The sequence below is a fragment of the Microcaecilia unicolor genome, unplaced genomic scaffold, assembly GCF_901765095.1.
Source record: "Microcaecilia unicolor unplaced genomic scaffold, aMicUni1.1, whole genome shotgun sequence".
Taxonomy (NCBI): Eukaryota; Metazoa; Chordata; class Amphibia; order Gymnophiona; family Siphonopidae; genus Microcaecilia; species Microcaecilia unicolor.
The window spans coordinates 3,941-26,911 of record NW_021963237.1 but is presented as its reverse complement, the minus strand read 5'-3'; the positions used below and the strand labels follow the sequence as shown (position 1 = coordinate 26,911).

Here is a 22,971-nt window from a genome sequence, read left to right as displayed (position 1 = left end):
TTTATGTTAATATATAAATGTAAAATAAAAATATATTGAGTAGATATGGATGGGCTGGAGTGTAAATTTTAAGGGACTTTGACATTAGCTTTAGAACTTTTAGTACAAGAAGAGTGCTGGGCAGACTTCTACGGTCTGTGCCCTGAGAATAGCAAGGACAAATCAAACTCGGGTATACATATAAAGTATCACATGCCATGTAAAATGAGTTCATCTTGTTGGGCAAACTGGATGGATTGTACAGGTCTTTATCTTCTGTCATTTATTATGTTACTAACAAGTTCATTTTCAAAAGAGATAGACATCCAAAAAGTGACGTAAGTCAGCATTTGGACGTTTATCTCACAGAAACGTCGAAATCAGTATTATTGAAACCTCTTTTTGGATGTCTTTCTCTGAAGTCTATCCAAATCTCAAGGAGGCATGCCAAGGGCATGTTCAAGGAGGGACTTGGGCGTTCCTCAGACTTGGATGTCTTTTAACCATAATGGAATAAAACAAAAATGTCCAAGACTAAAACTTGGATGTTTTGAGCTAGACCTGTTTTGCAGAGGTGGCTGGTTCAAATCCCACTGCTACCCCTTGTGATCTTGGGCAAGTCACTTAACCCCAGGGGTGTGCAGCTAAATTTTTAACAACAGGCTCTTTCTCCGGATGTAGCCAGCTCTGCAGTTGGAAGGGCAAGGGGTGGCCGTGGGGGTGGAGTGGGGGAGCAACACTTGCCTCTCTCTCCTCCCTCCCTTCCTGTGGGCACGCTAGGCATACCTTTGCTGCCACCACTCCCAACGTCTTGCTCTGAGTAGCATGCTGGAACTTCTCACACATGCTCGAGAAGTCCCAGGCTGCTGCCCAGTGCTGGAAACAAGGAGCAGGGAGCAGCGGTAGTCTATTTACTTGACTGGCAGGGCTCAGCATCCCCACCAGCAAAGTAAAAGATAATTCAGCAGGGGGCCCAAGCCCACATTTTGGGAGCCAGTTGTTAAAGTAGCCATGGAGGGCCCTACTTTAACAACCGGCTCCCAAAATTCTTAAAAACTTAACAACCGGCTCTTGCGAGCCTGTGAGAGCCTGCTCCAGCACACCACTGCTTAACCCTCCATTGCCTCAGGTACAAACTCAGATCATGAGCCCTCCTGGGACAGAGAAACATCCAGTGTACCTGACTGTAACTCACCTTGAGCTACTACTGAAAAAAGGTGTGAGAAAAATCTAAATAAATAAATAAGCACTATTCTGGAACAGCACATACAAGTGATATGAAGCACAAATACAAGGGGTCATTCACATGGGCAGAGCATGGGTGGGACATAGGCTTGTCTCTCCCTTATGCACTGTAAGCTATGTGTGCTCTTGCCTTATTTATGCGACCTCAGTAACATCAGGTCAGTGGCTTGTATAACTGTGGGCACATAAATGAAAGGTGTACCGCTGCTGGGTTACGCTAGTATTCTATAATAGAATCTGGCTGCGCAGATGCCATTACAGAATAGGCTTTCACAGCGCAGCTTTCGGGTTGCCTAACAGAGGGCGGCACTGAGTGGTATGGGGGCAATTGTATGTGTCAACATTATCCATTTATTTTAGGCCTACTATTCACTAGGCCTAAAGTAAACATATAACTTATCTGAATAGCCACTGAATATCACAGCTAAACAGATAATTAGTTTTTGTATACTTACTTGAACACTTTAATTAATAATTCAAATAACTCTACTTCTTACTATAATTCCACGTGTCAATTTAGACTGTATATTACTCAGGATAATAATTCTATAATGTATTATTGTTATTACCTCATCTTTTACTGTTATAATAATTGATGTACTTTATATTCAATAATTTTCTTATACTAATTGTTCACCTTCTAATGTTTTATTGACTGTGAGTCACACTGAACTCAAGAATCCTTGGGATAATGTGGGATATTAATGTCATAAATAAATACACAAATAAAAAAAATAATAATCATTTAGCCTTGCTCTTGCTCCAGCTCAAACCCAGTCCATTCTTATATCAGGCTGTTCAGTCTGATTTTCAACCCGATACTATCCATATAATATTTCAAAATATGGGGATATGAAAGTTTTTTTTCAATATCAAGACTACGATTTTCTAGGGATCCAGCATTGTACCTAAAGTACGTTCCCAGAATCTGTTGCAACCACCTAGGAAATTGTGATTACATCTTCCTGTTAAAAGCCAAACCACAGTTGTGCAAACTTTATATCATGATCTTCTGATATGGCTCCTCCTCCTTCTTTGAAATATATATGCCACAGAATGAACAGAGCCAGTCTGTGGTAAACCAATAAGCAACACATACCTTATGGGCAGCATTGCAGGCACAGCTTTGAAATACTGATGAAGAAAATGAGAGCTTTTTCCAGGCTCCAACTTCCAAGCATAGCTCAGTTTTCTGATGTTTCGAGATCCTGGCAAAGGACCTTTGCAAGCCACGCAGCAGCTCAGCAAGCCAGTGAAGCACTTGTCTACAAAAGACATGGGCACTACAGTGATGTTTTGCAGTAAGTAAAAAAAAAAAGGGTTAAGGGTCATGGATTAAGTAAATGTTTCAAATGATGGATTGCACTGTAACTGACTTGGGTTGCTTTTCTGTAAGGCACAGGTTTCTACAAAAGCTGCAGTTCCTGCAGGGTATGCTACAGTCAGTATGAGGACGCCTGTAATCAGTTCGTTGTTTTCTAGCAAAAAAGGTGCCAGTACTCAAATGTTAGTAATCACCCCACCACCCCTGAAGGGTGGCTTGAGGGACCCACCCCACAATAGCCAAGCCCCCTGCAACCAGTCACAGAATCTATGACAAGGCAGAATTGGTGTGTAGAGCCTGAGCTCTTTCATTAAAACTTGGGGTCCATGGGTCAATTTTAGCAGACAATGGAAAAGGTGTCGGTACTCAGTACCCCCAAGTACCCCCTCAAAAAAAGCCCTGCCTGTAATAGAAACTAACAGGGCGATTCTATAACAAGAGGCCTAAACATAGACAACAACGCGGATGCTGCCTAGTAAGAGCCTAGTCTATATGGGTCCTTTTACTAAGGTTCACCTAAAAGTGGCCTGCGCTGGTGTAGACATGTGTTTTGGACGCGCGCAGTTCAATTTTTCAGCGCCTGGAAAAAAGGCATTTTGGGGGGGGGGACCAAAAATGGACGGGCGGCAAAATTAAAACCAGAGCACATCCATTTTCGGACCGAGACCTTACTGCCACCCATTGACTTAGTGGTAAGGTCTCACACATTAACAGGCAGTAAGCGGCCAGCGCGCATAAACTGCCGATTACCGCCGGGTAAGCGCCATTTTCTACTGTGTGTTTTGGGCATGCGTCAAAAATGGAATTGCCACAACGGGCACGTGATAGCCGGGTGATAGTTCCAATTTGGTGCATGTTGGATGTGCGCAGGCGCCTACACGTCTTAGTAAAAGGACCCCTAAAAGAACACACGTGCGAACACACTTGCGACCACACCTTGAGTATTGTGTTCAATTCTAGTCGCCGCATCTCAAGAAAGATATAGTAGAACTGGAAAAGGTGCAGCGAAGGGCGACAAAAATGATAGCGGGGATGAGACAACTTTCCTATGAAGAAAGACTAAGGAGGCTAGGACTTTTCAGCTTGGAGAAGAGACGACTGAGGGGAGACATGATAGAGGTCTATAAAATAATGAGTGGAGTGGAACAGGTGGATGTGAAGCATCTGTTCACACTTTCCAAAAATACTAGGATTAGGGGGCATGCGATGAAACTACAGTGTAATAAATTTAAAACAAATCGGAGAAACTTTTTCTTTTCCCAACGCATAATTAAACGCTGGAATTCATTGCCGGAGAACGTAGTGAAGGCGGTTAGCTTGGCAAAGTTTAAAAAGGGGTTGGATGGTTTCCTAAAGGACAACTCCATAGACCGCTACTAAATGGACTTGGGAAAAATCCACAATTTCGGGAATAACATGTATAAAATGTTTGTATGTTTGGGTAGCTTGCCAGGTGCCCTTGACCTGGATTGGCCGCTGTCGGGGACAGGATGCTGGGCTCGATGGACCTTTGATCTTTTCCCAGTATGGCATTACTTATGTACTTACGTACTTTCCTGTTTAGAATACTAGCCAAACAGGTGAACTACATGCCTAGAATTTAGGGTGTCAGCTCGTATGCCAGCCATAAACCTGCCTAAATGTCAGAGATACTTACATAACTGATAGTACTGTAAGTTAATATACTAACATAGTAGACGACGGCAGAAAAAGACCTGCAAGGTCCATCCAGTCTGCCCAACAAGACAAACTCACATGTGCCACTTTTTGTGTATACCCTACCTTGATTTGTACCTGTCTTTTTCAGGGCACAGACCATATAAGTCTGCCCAACACTATCCCCGCCCCCCAACCACCTGCCCCGCCTCCCACCACCGGCTCTGGCACAGACCGTATAAGTCTGCCCAGCACTATCCCCGCCTCCCAACCACCAGCCCCGCCTCCCACCACCGGCTCTGGCACAGACCATATAAGTCTGCCCAGCACTATCCCCACCTCCCAACCACCAGCCCTGCCTCCCACCACCGGCTAAGCTTCTGGGGATTCCTTCCTTCCGAGCAGGATTCCTTTATGTTTATCCCACGCATGTTTGAGTCCTGCCGATGTGTATGCATCCTTGTTAAGCGTGTAATTACACAAAGGCACTTAAGCAGAATTTTAATCATAGAGCTGGTGGAAATGCTAGCGCCTAGATGCTGGAGATACGCATATGTAAGTCCTGCCCACACTCCGCCTATACGTATGTCTACCTATAATATATGCACTATGGAAATATGCACAAATTTATAGAATAGCCCATAGATGAACTCTCGTCCACGCTCTCATTACCTCTCGCCTCGACTACTGCAACTTGCTCCTCACTGGCCTCCCACTCAGCCATCTATCCCCCCTTCAATCCATTCAGAACTCTGCCGCACGTCTTATATTCCGCCAGAACCGATGTACTCATATCACCCCTCTCCTCCAGTCACTTCACTGGCTTCCGATCAGATACCGCATCCAATTCAAGCTTCTCCTCCTTACTTACAAGTGCACCCGGTCTGCTGCTCCTCACTACCTCTCTACCCTCATCTCCCCCTACAATCCTGCCCGTAACCTCCGCTCACACGACAAATCCCTACTCTCAGTACCCTTCTCCACCATTGCCAACTCCAGGCTCCGCTCATTTTGCCTTGCCTCACCCTATGCTTGGAACAATCTTCCTGAATCCCTACGCCAAGCCCCCTCCCTACCCATCTTCAAATCCTTGCTTAAAGCTCACCTCTTCAATGCTGCATTCGTAACCTAACCTTTCGAACATATAGGTTGACCCAATCTGTCTGACCTTTCAGATTATCTGTACATTTGTCTTTTAGATTGTAAGCTCTTCGAGCAGGGACTGTCCTTCCATGTTAAATTGTACAGCGCTGCGTAACCCTAGTAGCGCTTTAGAAATGTTAAGTAGTAGTAGTAGTAGATGGAATTTTGGCATTTGCACATGTATGTGCCATTACATAGTAACATAGTAGATGACGGCAGATAAAGACCTGCACGGTCCATCCAGTCTGCTGAACAAGACAAATTGATAGCATAAGGTATGGTGTGATACTATGCATGTATACTTGATCTTGATTTGTTCTTGCCATTTTCAGGGCACAGACCTGACCTTGATCTCCAACTTCTGATTACCTATATGTGCTAATTACACATTTACATGTGTAATCAGCACATACATGTTTGCAGCAGTAAAGAAGGCACATGTGTGCACATACTGCTGCTTTGCTTATTATGCCACACAGAATTAATCCTGCATTTTCTAGGATTCATTTTTTTTGCTGAAAACAGCAGACATAGTTTTGATTATGGAAATCTACATGTTGTTCCCTTGCCTTTGCTGTTTCCGAGACAACACTCCTTAATGCAGACAAAATTACTTGTATTGTAACTGTAGGAGGATAGACTCCGCATTAACCTGAGGAAATACTTTTTCACCGAAAGAGTAGTGACCTTGTGGAACGGCCTCCCGGTGGAAGTGGTAGAGATGAAAACAGTATCAGAATTCGTGAAAGCTTGGGACAAGTACATAGGATCTCTAAGGGAGTGATAGGGAGAGTAAATGGCATGGATGAACAGACTGGGTAGGCCATATGGTCTTTATCTGCCTACATTTTTCTCTGTTTCTATGAGTTGGTCAAACCTCCTTGAAATAAGCATTGAGAGATGGAGTTATGCAATATTCATATTAGGGCTGAGCAGAAGATGGATATTTTACCTCTTCACGTACCATAAGGCTTTAACCATAAATATTCTAGGCAGGGGCGTAGCCAGACTTCGGTGGGTTGGAGGTCCAGAGTCTGAGGTGAGGGGGCACATTTCGTTCTGTTTCTGAGTCTGATGTCCTGCATGTTGTACATGCAGGATGTCAGACTCAGAAAGAAGCCTTGCCCGGAAGAAGAGGACCTGGGCTGGCGGGGGTTGGGGTCCCCTGCCAGCAAAGGTAAGTGACGGTGGGTTGGCGGTGGGAGGGGGGTCAAGAGGGTCATCGGCATGGGGGTTCAGGGCCAAATCTACGGGGGCCCAGGCCCCCGTAGCCCCATGTAGCTAAGCCACTGATTCAGGAAAAGCAATTAGTTATTCTAAGCAGTTTTATCCATTAATAGCACTTCACTCTCTGCAGCTTGCTTTCGTTGATTTACTTGGCACTGGGACTCTTGGGTTTACCAGTATAAACTTTAAGCTAAAGAACCTTTTGCCATGTTAGTATGTAGTTGGACACTGTTCCTGTTTTGTCAAACACAGTATTTCTCTATTACTGGCATTGTCCTTCCTTGTTCCCCTTCCCTTTTTTTGCTCTCTTTTTTTGTTTCCTTTCTTTGGTTCTGATATGTTATTTCCTCTTTCATTTGATGAATACCTGATTAGTTACTCATGATTTTAATATGGTTTTGGTTATGTTTTGTTCGCATGTATGATTTCTGGGTCTCCCACATATAATTTATGACATTTATACCCCACATTTTCCCGCACAAATTTGAGTTCAATGTGGCTAACAAGTTACAAGAAGACAGTACAAAATATGAACTAAGACCATAATCCCATACATATCAACATATAGGTGGTCTTATTGTGTATGTAGTATGTAATTGCCCGATGAGGTGTATACCTCCAAGACATGTCGAGCAGCTAAACTAAGTGATATTGGACCCTTTGTGCAATCTTGGTGTTTCTTAAAATAAAGATTTTTTTACTCTCAGCTAGCACTGTGTTTTGTCTGTTGCTCTTAAGATCATCAGTAATACTAATAACCAGGGCCGGCCCATGGCAAGATGCCGCTTGAGGCGGAGCTTGCATACCACCCCCCCCCCCCCAGGCTGAAATGCCTCCCCCACCGGGTGTTATATCTGGTCATGGTGACTTTCCCAACCTGGCAGCAGCAGCAGCATTTCCCATACAATGCCCCGACGCCACTGGCACCCGCCTCTTCCCTTTACTGAGGCTGCCTGAGCGAAACAGGAAGTTACTTCAGGCTGCGGCAGTAAAGGGAAGTGGCAGATGCTGGCGGCAGCATATGGGAATCACTACCGCTGCCGGGTTTGGAACGTCACCGTATTGAGATAAAACGCCGCGAAGCCGCCATCCAAGATGCCGCTTCTAAAGAGTGCTGCCGGAGGCCCCTGCCTCAAGTGGCCTAATGGTTGGGCCATCCCCGCTAATAACCACCAGTGGAATACGTACCTTGTCCAAACAAGAAATTGTGCCAGTTAATTTCTTGTTTCATTTCATGTTCAGGTTTTCTTTTGCCCATCACTTCATTTTGTAATTTATTTGTTTTAATTTGTTTTAACTACAATCCAGCCAATATTCAGTGCTATTTAATTATCCAAGAATGGCTCTTAGCTGGTTAAATAGCATTTAGCTGGCTAACCGTTAATATTCAGCAGGGGATAGCCAGTTATCTCTGCCAGATATTCATGGTTAGCGCATAGCGGTTAACCTGCTATATCATGCGATATAGCCGACTATCTGCAAATATTCAAGTGCTGGCTGGTTAAGTTTAGCGGCCAAATTAGACCACCTAAATAGCAGTCCTTTCTTTTGCCACTATAAACTTAACCGGTCAGAAATTAATATTCACTTAGCTGGTTACGTTTGAGCTGGCCAAAACAAAAATGGATATTCAGTGCCTGGCACTGGAAACAGTCCAGCATTGAATATCTGGGGTCAGCACCAATCGTGGCACTTATGTGGGTTGCCTCCCACAGTCTATCAGGCCCAAAGAATAGAAACTAAAATGTTGTCACCCTTGCAGTTTGCAGATGTCAAACCCCATTTTGCACAGGAACATTGAGGTTAGCTTAGTTTAGTATTAATTACATGGGGCAATAGAGGGTTACCGTATTTTTCGGACTATAAGACGCACTTTTTTCCCCCAAAATTTGGGAGGAAAATGGGGGGTGCGTCTTATAGTCCGAAGGTAGCGTTTTTGGACCTCCGTCCCGTACTTACACGATTCCATGTTCCCTGGTGGTCTAGTGACGTCGGGGCAGGAAAGAGCCCCCTCTTTCCTGCCCATCGTGCTGCTCTCCGTGCTCCTCAATGCTTTCTGACGGTCTCGGCGAGATTCAAAATGGGACCGGATGGCAGGAATCACAATAGAAGTGTCCTACTAGGTGGGAAGACTCATACAACTGAAGGGAAAAACGTTTCATGATTTTCTGCTCAAAAACAAAAGAGGAGAGTGTAGAATACAGACTGGTCTTTAATGAGCTACGTAATCATCTCTACAACTAGTACTTTGAAAGAATGTGGTTTGTGTCAATGTAACAGAAAACTAATTCAGCAAAGGCAGTCAGAATTTAATTAGAGACAGAAACTTCTAGAACAATATTCTCACAGCTCAGTAAATAGACAGCTGTTCTGTATGAAATGTCAGCAGGTCTCTGTGATGCATTTTATTATTTATGTTTATATATGATTATATAATAGTTGTATTGTAAACCACTTTGGTATTATGTTATGAAAGGTGGTTAAGAAAGTTATGCAATAAACTAAAATATAAACATTCACAACTTTATCACACATTCTACATCCTACCCTGTTGCATTAGCAACAACAAACAACAGTTCCTGAAGAAAAGATACTGAAAGGAAACAGTTCCCCAAGGAATTTTTCTTCTTCTCTGTATAAGCCATAGGGATTTCCTCTGCTCTTGTTCTAAATGATATCTGTATGGGCTCTTCCTTTCTTTTTCTTTGTCCTGCTTCTGTGTATATGTATTAAGTTGGTCATGCAATACCGTGCTTTTTTATTGTTTTTTTTTTCACCATTTTAAATTTACTTATAACACACCTCTTGGCCCTCCTCCTCTTAAATGGATAACATTTGTCAGATATACAGATATCTGGCCAAAAGATTGCTGAGGGTAACCCCAAATTTTGCAAAATTAATGATATAAATCTTTTTAAATACCAATCCCATTGTTTCATTTGGCCAAACTCACACTGCTGGTTGGTTCTAAATTGGAGAAAGCAAGTTCTCCCACCCTAAATAACAATACCTGACATTTCTGCCCTCTGGGTGCCCTTATGTATCCTGTAAAATGGAACTCTAAGAGAGAGAGAGAGAGAGAGAGATTAATAGTTATGGTTGTTTATATACATAGTAGATGACAGCAGATAAAGACCTGTATGGTCCATCCAGTCTGCCCAATAAGATAAACTCATATGTGCTACTTTATATGTATACCTGACCTTGATTTATCCTTGCCATTTTCGTGGTATAGACCGTAGAAGTCTGCCCAGCACTTGCCTCGCCTCCCAACCACCCAATCTCCGCTAAGCTCCTGAGGATCCATTCCTTCTGAACAGGATTCCTTTATGTTTATCCCATGCATTTTTTTATTCTGTTACCGTTTTCATCTCCACCACCTCCCGCGGGAGGGCATTCCAAGTATCCACCACTCTCTCCATGAAAAAATACTTCCTGACATTTTTCTTGAGTCTGCTCCCCTTCAACCTCATTTCTTGTCTTCTAGTTCTACCGCCTTCCCATCTCCAGAAAAGATTTGTTTGCGGATTAATACCTTTCAAATATTTGAACGTCTGTCTGTTTCTCCTTTCTTCCAGGGTATACATGTTAAACCAGGCCCATGAGACTAAGGATGTGCATTTGTTTGTAACATTTTTAACTTGAAATAACAGGTTACTTTCCAGTGTCTTTAAATATGAGCATCCCCCCCCCACCCCGGGTGTTAAGCGGTAAAAGGCATCTGCCAGCTTTGAACCTGTGACCTTCCAGCAGGAGATATTTTCCCTCTTTAAAGGCTGCTATAACCAGCCTATACCTAGCTGTGCATCCTATTTCTGGCAATCTTAGTTTCTGTTTCTTGACTGGCTCTTTGCTTTCAGTAATCCTTGTGTGCTCTTTTATATGCATCCTACCTCCTCTCTCTGTTCTAGTCTTGTATCCAAGCCTCAGGAGTCCCTGCTAGGGATTCTGTGACAGAATGAAGCAGCCAAAGTAAAAAATAAAAGGCCTTGTAGAAGAACTGGGCTAAATTTGAATCTAACACAAAAGGAGAGGATCCTCCCCCCGCCCCCCCCCCCCAAAAAAAAAGTATGTATATATGGCTTCTTTCCAGTGTTGTTAAATTTCAGGGGGGATTTCACTATTTATAGCTATCAAGCACAAGCCAGTCTTGAACCTATGACCCTTGGGTCAGGCAGTTATCTTCTAGAAGGAGCTATTCTGATTCTTAAAAGTCTCTTATAATCAGCACATTCATAGCCGTGTCTGACGTCATAGAAAAACATCTAAAAATTGGTTCTGAAAATACCAATTTGGATGTTTTTGTGAGAAAAACGTCAAAATGCAGATTTATGCTACTTTTTGGATATTTTTCTCTTATGAAAATGAGCCCCATAATGAGCTAGCCAAAGTAAAGGTACTGAAAGATTAACTCAGTCACCTTCTGTCATTCACAAACCAGCCTTGAACCCATGACTTTCAGTTTGGAAAACATCCACTTTATAGGAAGAACGGTTCCTCTTGAGGCTGTGGTATACCCAGCCCATGTCTAGCTGTTTCTTATTTTTTTTTCTGGTAATTTGAGTTCCTGTTTCCTGACAGGTTCAGCAAGGAACCATCTCAGGGCAGGCTTGAAGGTTTCTGTCCTGCCTCAGGGCTTGTTTACTGTTGTTTCAGCATTGTTCAAAAACAAAACACAACAAAAAAAACCACAAAAAGTTATAAACACTAAAGGAAACAAAACAAAACAATAAAAAGCCTACAAATGGCATAGGAAACTGAACTAAATAGAATATTTTTGCTGCAAACCCCTAACATAGACCTTTCCACTACAGGTTAGAAAAAGTGCTGCTGCCTTTAGTTGGTGATGAAGATATTCGGATTAAGATGCTGGCTGCACCTGTCAATCCCGCAGACCTTAACATGCTACAAGGTAAAACATCACAGTAGATCATTTTCTTACCTTGTTGATTATAGACAAAAAGGGAGCAATTCTATATGGAGCTGCCTAGATTTAGATATAATGTATTCACATAAATGCGGGTATTCTAGTCACCTAAGTACATATGTGAACATATTTGTGTGTAAATGACAATAACCAACCTCCGAGGCATTCTGTACGCAATTGCCAATCTCTGATGAGGCATACTTTGCAGGTAGGCATTTACATGGGTATCATTTGGGCAGAGTTTGACTGAAGTGCAAACTTAGGGCTAGATGCAGGATATGGTGCTCAAATTTTGGCACTGGAAAAATCCAGGTCAAGCACTATTCTATAAAGGGTGCTTGGGGTTGAAAGCCTTATATAGAATAGCACTTACCCTAGGATTCTATATATTGTGCCTTAATTTTTGTGCGGAAATTGAAGCGTATTCTATAACAATGTGCGTAAATTAATTGGTTAACTAACTAATCAGCACTGATAATTGAATGTTAGCAAGCAATTATTAGCACTTATTGGCATTAAATAAAATTTACATGCACAGCTCGCTAAGTGTATTCTGTAACATGGTGCGCCAAAGTTGCATCGTTGAAAAGGGGGCGTGGTCATGGGCGGGACATGGGCGTTTCTAAAATCTATATGTATTATTATAGGATACACCTGCTCTGCACCTAATTTAGGGGTCGGGACTTACACCAAGTAAAGCATGGCCTAAATGGATGTGATCAAATTTGGTTCTATGGGCAGGCACTCAGCGTATTTTATATACCACACAGAAATTTACTCCTTTTCTATAAAATTTAGGCATACTTTAAAGAATACGCCTAGGCGTATTTTCTTCCACATGGATTTTTCAGGTGCCATATTCAAAATTTAGCCATTAGCGTAGATTCCCACGTGAGAATTTACACCTCCTGAAACCTGCTGAAGATCCTGGGGCAGAAGTTGTGTGCATAACCCTGGTATTCTATAACACTGTGCCTAGATTTTGGGAATGCCCCTAACCCACTCACGCCCTCCCATTGCCACACCTTCTTTTGGGTTATGTGCGAGACAATTTAGGTGGGCAGTGGTATAGAGTAGCTTGCAGGCAGATGCATGCACAAATCCAAATTAGTGCCAATTAAAATCAATAATTGATTGTTGACACCTCATTAACTCATTAATTTGCATGCACATCTGTCCTGCATGCTCAAATTTGGATGACCTAGAGAGAATCCTGGGGTTAATGCATATAAATGATAGAGAGCATAGCATAGCGTTTATTCTTCTATTCCGCATAGACCTGAAAAAACTGGTTCAACGCAGATCACAATTACAAGAAAACTGGACAAACCCAGAGAAGTACAACAAATCAGTGGCATAGCCACAGGTGGGCCTGGGTAAGCCAGGGCCCACCCACTTTGGACTCAGGCCCACCCAAAATTGTGAAATTCTTGCTGTGGCTGGTGGGGATCCCCAAACGTTGCCAGCTGAAGATTTTTTCCTCCTTGGGCAGCCCTCACTCTTCCAAATGTCAGCTAACAGCACTTGCCTTGAGCTGATGCTGAGACTGGCCCTTCTGCACATGCTCAGTTTTTGCACATAAAAAAGCACTGAGCATGCACGGCCTGCTGGCAGCAGCATCAGTTTGAGCAAGTGCTGCTGGCTGCCGTTTGGAAGTGCTGGCTCCTCGAGAAGGAGGAGAAAATCTTCAGCTGGCAGGGTTTGGGGATCCCCACCACCTCAAGTATTTAATATTTGGGGTTTGTGGGCAGGGAGGGGTGGAGAGAGGAGCAAACCAGAGGGGGATGGAGGGGGTGAATTCTATGCCCACCCACCTTGGGCTCAGGCCCACCAAAAATTGTCCATCTGGCTATGCCTCTGCAACAAATGATAAATTAGCACAGTATCTATCCTAATAAACATCAAACAAGCTTACAAACAAGATCAATGATAGGCAACATACTGCTGAAATAAAAATGTCTTTAAAAGCTTTCTACAAGTTTTATAATCAGTAGTAGACCGTATTTCAACTGGGAGAGTTTTCCAATGTTTGGCTGCCTGAAAAGCAAATGAAGACTCAAATGGAATAATTTCTTCTCTCTAGGTCTTGGGCAGGCAAAAGAACTCAGGTGCCTAATTGATCAGAGCCTTAAAGTTGGGCCAAAGTTAAATAATATGTACTTTTTCAGACACGGACAACAAGACTCCTGAAGAAGGAGTTGTGTGCCGAAACATGGTACCTTGTTGAGTCATCCTTCGTTAAAGTTTTTGACCTACGTCCAGCGTCTCTGGATTGTTTTAAAGAGCCTGACTGTTCCCACTCCTTGTTTTTTCTTGTGATTCTCCGCGGATATCGGTGTTCTTTCCACTTCTGTGATTTTTGTTGCGCAAAACCAAAGGAGACACGTGGTCAGTTTTAGGTACAGCATAAATCAACCGTACTGCTATATTTTGAATTGTCTGAAGCTTTTAAAGAGCAGTTTTAGAACAATTTAAGTAAATAACATTACAATCATCAATGTGAGATTGCAGAAGTGACTGAACCAACAATAGAAAATGGGTAATATCCTCATCAAGAAAAAAAGATTTTTGATGACAGAATTTATTTGGGCATCCAGTGATAAAGTTTGATCGACCATTATTCCCAATATTCTAATTTTTAAAAAAAAAAGCATAATCTAGATAGTTAATTTTGAATGATTTTTCACATGAAGGATTAGAATATCTACTTATTAGTAAAAACTTTGCCAATCTAGGCGCAGGCATTTACACCAGATCTCTGGCTGGTGTAAGTGCTTATGTGGAAAAAAAATTTGGGGGCAATTCAGTACAGGGCGCTCAACGGTCACTACAAAATTATGACACTTAGAGGCATATTTTCAAAGCACATGGAGGGGCATAATTGAACAGAAACGCCTATCTCCATGGGCGTTTATCTCCGAGAACGGGTCCGTGAAGGGGCGGACCGAATCGTATTTTCGAAAAAACATGGACGTTTATCTTTTTTTGAGCTGGGCGTTTTTGTTTTTCAGTGACAATGGAAACCGAAAACGCCCAGCTCAAAAACGAATAACTCCAAGACATTTATTCGTGGGAAGGGCCAGGATTCGTACTGCACCGGTCCACCTCACATGCCAGGACACCAACCGGGCACCCTAGGGGGCATTTTTACAAAAAAAAAAAAAAAGGTAAAACAGCTCCCAGGTGCATAGCACCCTTCCCTTGGGTGTTGAGCCCCCCAAATCCCCCTCAAAACCCACTGCCCACAAGTCTACACCATTACTATAGCCCTAAGGGGTGAAGGGGGGCACCTACACGTGGGTACAGTGGGTTTGGGGGGCGGTTTGGAGGGCTCCCATTTACCAGCACAAGTGTAACAGGTGGGGGGGGGGGGGATGAGCCTGGGTCCACCTGCCTGAAGTCCACTGCTCCAGTGACCTGCATACTGCTGCCAAGGAGGTGGGTATGACATTTGAGGGTGAAAATAAAAAGTTGTGAAACGGCATATTTGTGGTGGGAGGTGGTTCGTGACCACTGGGGGAGTCAGGGGAGGTCATCCCCGATTCCCTCCAGTGGTCATCTGGTCATTTAGGGCACTTTTTGGGGCCTTATTCGTGGAAAAACAGGGTCCAGGAAAAGTGCCCTAAATTCTCGCTAAAAACGCATATTTTTTTTCCATTATCGGCGAAAGGCGCCCATCTCTGATCGGCAGATAACCACGCCCCAGTTCCGCCTTCACCACGCCTTTGACACGCCCCCATCAACGTTGTCCGCATCCGCGACGGAGTGCAGTTGAAAACGTCCAAATTCGGCTTTTGATTATACCGCTTTATTCGTTTTTGGGAGATAAACGTCTATCTCCCGATTTGGGTCACAATATAGGCGTTTTTCTCTTTCGATTATAAGCAGGTTAGCCTTCCAAAGTTCCATAGGTTTCTATGGAACTTTGGAAGGCTAAGTGCTTTGAAAATATGCCTCAATGGGCACCTACACAGATAACTGCTGTCATAGACTTCAGGAACAAGGTACCACTTACAAGTGAACTTGTAGCCGCAATCAGGCCAAAGTTTCGGCCTGCCTCTCTGACATCGCTGCCTGGATGTCCAACCGGCATCTGAAACTGAACATGGCAAAGACTGAACTCCTTGTCTTTCCATCCAAACCTTCTTCCCCTCTTCCCTCACTTTCCATCTCTGTTGACAACGCCCTCATCCTCCCGTCTCTTCAGCCTGCAATCTCGGAGTCATCTTCGACTCCTCCCTCTCCTTCTCTACCCATATCCAGCAGACAGCTAAGACCTGTCGCTTCTTCCTCTATAATATTAGCAAAATTCGCCCATTCCTCTCTGAACAGACCACCCAAACCCTCGTCCACTCGCTCGTTACCTCTCGTCTTGACTATTGCAACCTTCTTCTCGCTGGCCTCCCGCTTAGCCACCTATCCCCCTTCAATCTGTCCAAAATTCCGCCGCACGGCTTATCTACCACGTGAACTGATACTCTCATATCACCCCTCTCCTCAAGCCGCTTCACTCGCTCCCGATCCGCTACCATATACAGTTCAAGCTTCTCCTATTGACCTTCAAGTGCACTCAATCTGCAGCCCCCCATTACCTCTCTACCCTCCTCTCCCCGTATGTTCCCACCCGTAACCTCCGCTCTCAGGACAAATCACTCTTATCTGTACCCTTCTCCACCACCGCTAACTCCAGACTCCACCCCTTCTGCCTCGCTTCACCTTATACCTGGAACAGAATTCCAGAGCCCATACGCCATGCGCCCTCCCTGCCCATTTTCAAGTCCTTATTCAAAGATCTCTTCTCCCTTGCTTTTGGCGCCTAACCACCCTCCCCATTCATGTTACCTACACTGACTACATAGTTTGTAACCTTTAGATTGTAAGCTCTTTTGATCAGGGACTGTCCTTCCCCATGTTAAACTTGTACAGCGCTGCGTAACCCTGGCAGCGCTATAGAATTGCTAAGTAGTAGTAGTACTAGTAGCCGCAATCACGTAACCATGTCAATAGCTGGCATAAGTGTTCATGGCTATGTGTCTCCACATTCACATACTACTGTAAGTTCTGTGCATATCCGGTACAGCCACTCATTGCCAGGCCATGCTCTATCCAGATATTCAATGCTGGGATGTTTTCAGTGACCGGTATTGAATATCCAGTTTATTATTGGCCAGTTCCAACTTAACCGGCCAAGTCGATATTCAGCATTGACCAGTTAGTTGGAACCAGACAAAGATAGGTTGGCTATTGACGTAATCAAATTTGGCTGCCAAACTTAGCCATCAATGCGCTGAAAATCGGTGAATAGCCACTTATATCGCGTGTTATAACCGACTATCTGCTAGGCACTAACCGGTGATATTCATCAAGAGACAGCCTGCTATCTCCTGCTAATATCACCGAATAGCTGGCTAAATACCATTTCAATGGCCAGGTGCCATTCCTGGCCAGTTAAATGGTTTTGAATGGGGGGGGAGGGAGAGAATATGTTCATATTTCACAGCTAGCATATATGTGAGCAAGTGCTAGTTACCGGTGCCTCATACCCACATATGTGCTAGTATTCTGTAACAGCCACGGGTATTTGGCATCTACTTCCTTTTAGGTGCATAGTTGATCAGTTATTGCACTCATAGTACAAACTGGAAATGCATTCAAGTCAGAAGACTAGGTAGGAAAAGAATTGTGAAGACCCATGTTGAATAAGGTATGTAGGCTGGAAATTGTGAACATCCTGACTGGAGCATGCCATTTTCCACCTAGACATGCAATATTCAGCCCACGGTGGTAAGCAGAGCTCCTGGCATTGAATCTCCAGCTATGTGTGGCAACCCAGAAGTTAACTGGGCACCTCCTGATATTCAGACTGCTGCGACGTTAACTTGGCTTTTTTGCTGTCCTAACTTCATCCACATACTTAGCTGGTTAGCAGACTGAATATCGCTGCTCACCGGTTAAGTATTGTTCTGCTCAAACTTCACCACCAGATCACCTCTGGAGTATTTAGATTTGCATCAACTGGTATTGTATGCCCCTGATGTATTCTAGGTGAAACATGGCCATGTCGGGCATTTGAGAGTGTATCCTGGGAGCATTAATCAAGACTGCATTTTCTTCAGCAAGGTCTGCTCTTTATCTGAATATTGGCAGTATTTAACTGGGCAGGAGACTCTCCTGGCTGGTTAAACCCCTTTGAATATGAGTCTTTTGTAAAATATATAGAGAGCCAAACACGTATTTCCCCAAACATGCAATATGATCAACCATTTTCTAAAGATTCTTGATAGAAAAGAAAGGCATCACTTGGCCACTGGCACTCAACACGTATAAGAACCAGATTTCACAAAACTACAAATGCTAAAAGTCACCAATAAAGGAGACAAGCTCCTGAAGGTCAATTTCTACATTTTTCTGGTCATTTTAAATATACATAGTAACATAGTAAGTGATGGCAGATAAAGACCTGAAAGGAAAAGCCAGTCTGCCCAACAGTCACTTTCATTGTTGATGAACGTGATATTTTGTACTTGATCATGGTCTTTCTTTGGTGTTTCCGGCTCTGTCCTTATGTTCCAACTACTGGTGTTGCTGTCAAAGTCCACTCCAGCCTATCCAAATCCATCTTGTCATTTGAGGGACAAAGACCGTAAAAGCCTGCCCAGCACTGTCCTTCCTGCTTATAATCGAACGAGAAAAACACCCAAGTTCCGACCTAAATCGGGAGATGGGCGTTTATCTCACAAAACCGAATAAAGCGGTATAATCGAAAGCCGATTTTTGGACGTTTTCAACTGCACTCCGTCGCGGATGCGGACAAAGTTGATGGGGGCGTGTCAGAGGTGTGGCGAAGGCGGAACTGGGGCGTGGTTATCTGCCGAACAGAGATGGGCGCATTTCACAGATAATGGGACAAAGAAATGCGTTTTTAGCTAGAATTTAGGGCACTTTTCCTGGACCCTGTTTTTTCACGAATAAGGCCCCAAAAAGTGCCCTAAATGACCAGATGACCACTGGAGGGAATCGGGGATGACCTCCCCTGACTCCCCCAGTGGTCATAAACCCCCTCCCACCACAAAAAATGATGTTTCACAACTTTTTATTTTGACCCTCAAATGTCATACCCACCTCCCTGGCAGCAGTATGCAGGTCCCTGGAGCAGTTGTTAGGGGGTGCAGTGGACTTCAGGCAGGTGGACCCAGGCCCATCCCCCCCTACCTGTTACAATTGTGCGGCTTAATGCTTAGTCGTCCAACCCCCCCAAACCCACTGTACCCACATGTAGGTGCCCCCCTTCACCCCTTAGGGCTATAGTAATGATGTAGACTTGTGGGCAGTGGGTTTTGAGGGGGATTTGGGGGGCTCAACACAAAAGGGAAGGGTGCTATGCACCTGGGAGCTCTTTTACCTTTTGTTCTGTTTTTGTAAAAGTGCCCCCTAGGGTGCCTGGTTGGTGTCCTGGCATGTTAGGGGGACCAGTGCACTACGAATCCTGGCCCCTCCCACGAACAAATGCCTTGGATTTATTCGTTTTTGAGCTGGGCGATTTCATTGTCCATTATCGCTGAAAAGCAAAAACGCCCAGCTCACAACTTGGCGAATAAAACATGGACGTCTAATTTTTTCGAAAATACGCTTGGGTCCGCCCCTTCACGGACCCGTTCTCGGAGATAAACGCCCATGGAGATAGGCGTTTCTGTTCGATTATGCCCCTCCTTGTGTTCCAAACCACTGGAGTTTCCGTGGAAGCTCTCCCTAGCCCACCCTAAACCGGATTGCCAAATGTAGGACTCAGACCATACAAGCCAGCCCAGTACAAGCCAGCCCAGCACCAGCCTTAGTTAATGCAGCCAGAGTTGCCATCTAAGCACCACTTGACATGCAAACACACATGCAACCCTTTAATTATTTTTTATATAATCATTCATTTCCTAATTAGAAAATATGATAACCACTACCATATTTCTGTCACCTGTAGTAACAGGAATGGCAAAATGAACAGTAGCATAGCCCACTAATAACTCCAAGTGTCTCCTAAGTCAAAACACCTTTTCTTCATTTCACCACCCCCCTTTCTCCCCTCTCCTCCTTTCCCTCTGTGATTCCAACCCTCTTTTACCACCTATTCCGACTTAGACCTGGATGTTCAGTGCAGGCCATGCTCCGGCATCTGCATTGAATGTCTGGGTCATCCATGAGCCTGGAAGTTATGCGAATGCTGGCCAATACTCAGGGCCAGTAGCCGCACACCTAACCGGGCAAAGATAGTGTAAGGGAAATTATCTGTGTAAATTATGCCAGGGCTACACATATGTAAATATACACAAACACACACACCTCTCAATATTCAAAACAGTGATTCCCAAACAAATCTGCATGCAAATCTCTCTCATTCATTGTGGATATCCTGAAAACCTGACTGGCTGGGGTGCCTCCAGGACCAGGTTTGGGAACCACTGAATCAAAACCATTTAACTGACCAGGAACAGCACCTGGCTGGTTAAATGGCACTTAACTGGCTATCCGGTGATATTCAGCAGGGAATAACCAGTTATCCCCTGCTGAGGATTCCCGGTTAGTGGCTAGGAGATAATTGGCTATATTGCGTGATATAGCCGGCTATCCCTGAATATTCCGCTCATAACTGGCTATTGTAAGTGGTCACATCAGGCCACATAAACAGCTGAGAAACCTTTGGCTGGTTTAAACTTAACCGGTTATCTATGGCATTGAATATCCAGGCTGACCACTGACCGCGGGATTTAGCCGGGCTCCCTCCCGCAGCCTGAATACTGTCTCCATAATATCTCTCTCTCTACATGCACAGGGTGAGGCAAAAAAGCAGTAACCCCTAGAGATTTTTGCTGCTTTCTCAGCAACCGCTTGGAATTTCAAAGTGAAATTTTATGACTTTATTTGCTGTTTCTATCTACATTTATGTACTGAGTAGAATGAGATTACCTTTAAACAAGGCGAAGTTACAGACTTTTTAGTGTGACTACCCAGTGATTTTTGTGTGCCCAACAATGTTTGCACTGTAAAACTACCATTATTTGAAAAACAAAAACGTGTTACCAGCTTAGTGTTAATGACATCACAGTGACATAGATTTTTGTCTGAGGAGCAATGTTCAAGGCCTATCATAAATTCCACCCAAAGCTGCAAACAATCATCAAACTCAAGGAAGTGCTGCAGAGCCACAGAGACCAATTGTCAAGGTTGTTAAGAACTTCCCAAAGCGACTGAAGGCTTCTGTTAAAACTGAGGGTAGACACTTGGAGCATCTACAGTGACTGCAAAATTCTGACATATTGTTAATTGTACCGTTTGAATGACATTATTTTACTGTTTTTAAGCTCTAACATTTTTAACATGCAAAAATTGCTAGGTAGTAATGCTACCCCATGTCTACCTCTATAGCAGACTATAGACGTTTCCTCCAGGATCTTGTCCAAACCTTTTCTAAACCCAGATAAGCTAATCACTGTTACCACATCCTCTGATGAGAACAAACTGCAAATGTAATAAATCAAATTATAAACAAACCAGAAAAAAGCACCAAGGGCCTCCAAAACCTTAATGAGGGACCCAAAATGTAAAGACATTCAAATATTATGTTTCTCACTTGGTGTTCTTTGTCTCTCTTCTGCGTGATTTTGTGGGTTTTGTAATAAAAGACTTTATATGTTTTTATGCAATATTAGGAGTTACTTTTTGGCACTTTTATATTAATATTTTTTATGTCTTTATATTTTGATTGATCACCATTTCTGCTTTTTGTCATATATTCTATTTGCATTGGGCCTGGCAAGTAAGAGTGGCCTAATGTTCCAGGGTTATCAGTGAAAATATCTCTGTTTCTTTTTGGGGGGAAAAGTACAGCTTTACAGTGGAGAAATCTTTTGATAAATATTCCCATTGTATATCTGGACTAACATATGGTACTGTCCTCCTCTTGAATAAAAAGCTTCAGTCAACATTTTAAAATTGTGATTAATGATTAAAATAATGACAGAAGGATGGTTATAGGATGCCATGCTGCATGATTACAGTAGCTGGTTATGGAGAAAATGACAACAGAAACACTAATTTAGAAGCTCTATCATTGCTTTGGATATCTGAAAACTGCCATTTACAAAATCCAAATTTTATAAAGGCACTGCAAAATATGGATGTCCAACTCTAATCACAGAAGGAGAATGGACATCTATGTCTAAAAAGATGGATGTTCATAGTTGGATCTGGTACTTGTCACGTCCAGGTAACAGAAAGGTGCTCTGATTGAGCAGCTGCCCACTAGAGGGATTAAGGCACGAAACCTCCTTAATCTCCCAGTGGTTGCTGCCCCCTCCCCTCTCTCTCCTGAATATGAAAACAGCAAAGGGATACCAGGCTCTATGACAGCTTCAAATCATTCTTGAGCTTTTTAAATTAATTATGAACCCTCCAGGGATTTTAAAAATAAATACCTACTGTACCTGAATATATAAGACTGCAGTGGTGTTCATTCTGGTGCAGTAGGTATTTTTCTGTCTCTGGAGGGCTCACAATTAAAAAAAAAAATAAAATCATAAACATCCAAAGTGGGATTTGCACCTGGGTCCTTTGATTCTCAAGCCCACTGCTCTAATCATTAGACTACCCCTCTGCTCTGCAGGGACGTCTGTGTGTCCATTTTATAAGATGGACGTTCCTCTGCTGCCACATGGACTTCCGTGTCCCTTGTGTTCCCCTGTTCATAACACGGAGGTTCCAGTTTGTAAAACAGATGCTCTTGCCAAACGTTTCCAGTACATGCATGTCCACCTCGTATGTATTTTAGAACAGGCTGTGTCATGCTCTAAAATACATGCGAGACGGACGTCCGTTTGTGACATTCTGACTTGGACATTCATATTCTGAGCTGGACCTAGCAACTCATCTTTTACAAAGAATGCCTACAGCAATGGCTAAGCATATTCCTTCATAACAAGCTGTCCATTCCCATGTATTTTTTTAGGCACATATGCTATCTTACCGCCGTTTCCTGCAGTAGGGGGGAATGAAGGTATAGGAGAGGTATTGGAAGTTGGCAGCAAAGTCTGTGATGCTAAGCCCGGAGACTGGGTGATTCCAGTAGATGCTGGTTTTGGTAAGGCTGAATTCACAGTTTATGCTAATACTAAACTCTGATATGATACCGGGTGTGCAGACACCTGAGGTGCACCTGGTTGGCTGGAGGAGATGCCACTCATATCTGCTGGGAAGTGGGGGGTGAGCCGTGGCTCCTCTGCTCTGTGTATGGGAGGAGGGGAGTGTCTGCACAACTGCAAGATGCCTCATACAGCACCTCTTCCTGACCATCTTCTGGATTTGTTTGGCACACAGGACATGGCAAGTCATGCATTCTTAACTCTCAGGTTTTTTGAGGGAGGAGGGCAGACTCAGACACATCCCTCCATCCCCCCCCCCCCCCCCCCATTGTATCAGACTTGAG

At 43.6% G+C, this 22,971-nt stretch overlaps 1 protein-coding gene across 1 annotated transcript; it reads left to right on the top strand.

Annotated features, from left to right (window-relative positions):
- Nucleotides 1-2,312: 2,312 nt before the first annotated feature.
- On the top strand, nucleotides 2,313-22,626 carry LOC115459098 (enoyl-[acyl-carrier-protein] reductase, mitochondrial-like; the record flags this gene model as incomplete). Its single annotated transcript, XM_030188965.1, has 3 exons — nucleotides 2,313-2,525; nucleotides 11,389-11,486; nucleotides 22,495-22,626. Coding segments are annotated over exons 1-3 (394 nt in total), but the record flags the coding sequence as incomplete, so codon positions are not given.
- Between the last annotated feature and the right edge of the window lie 345 nt (nucleotides 22,627-22,971).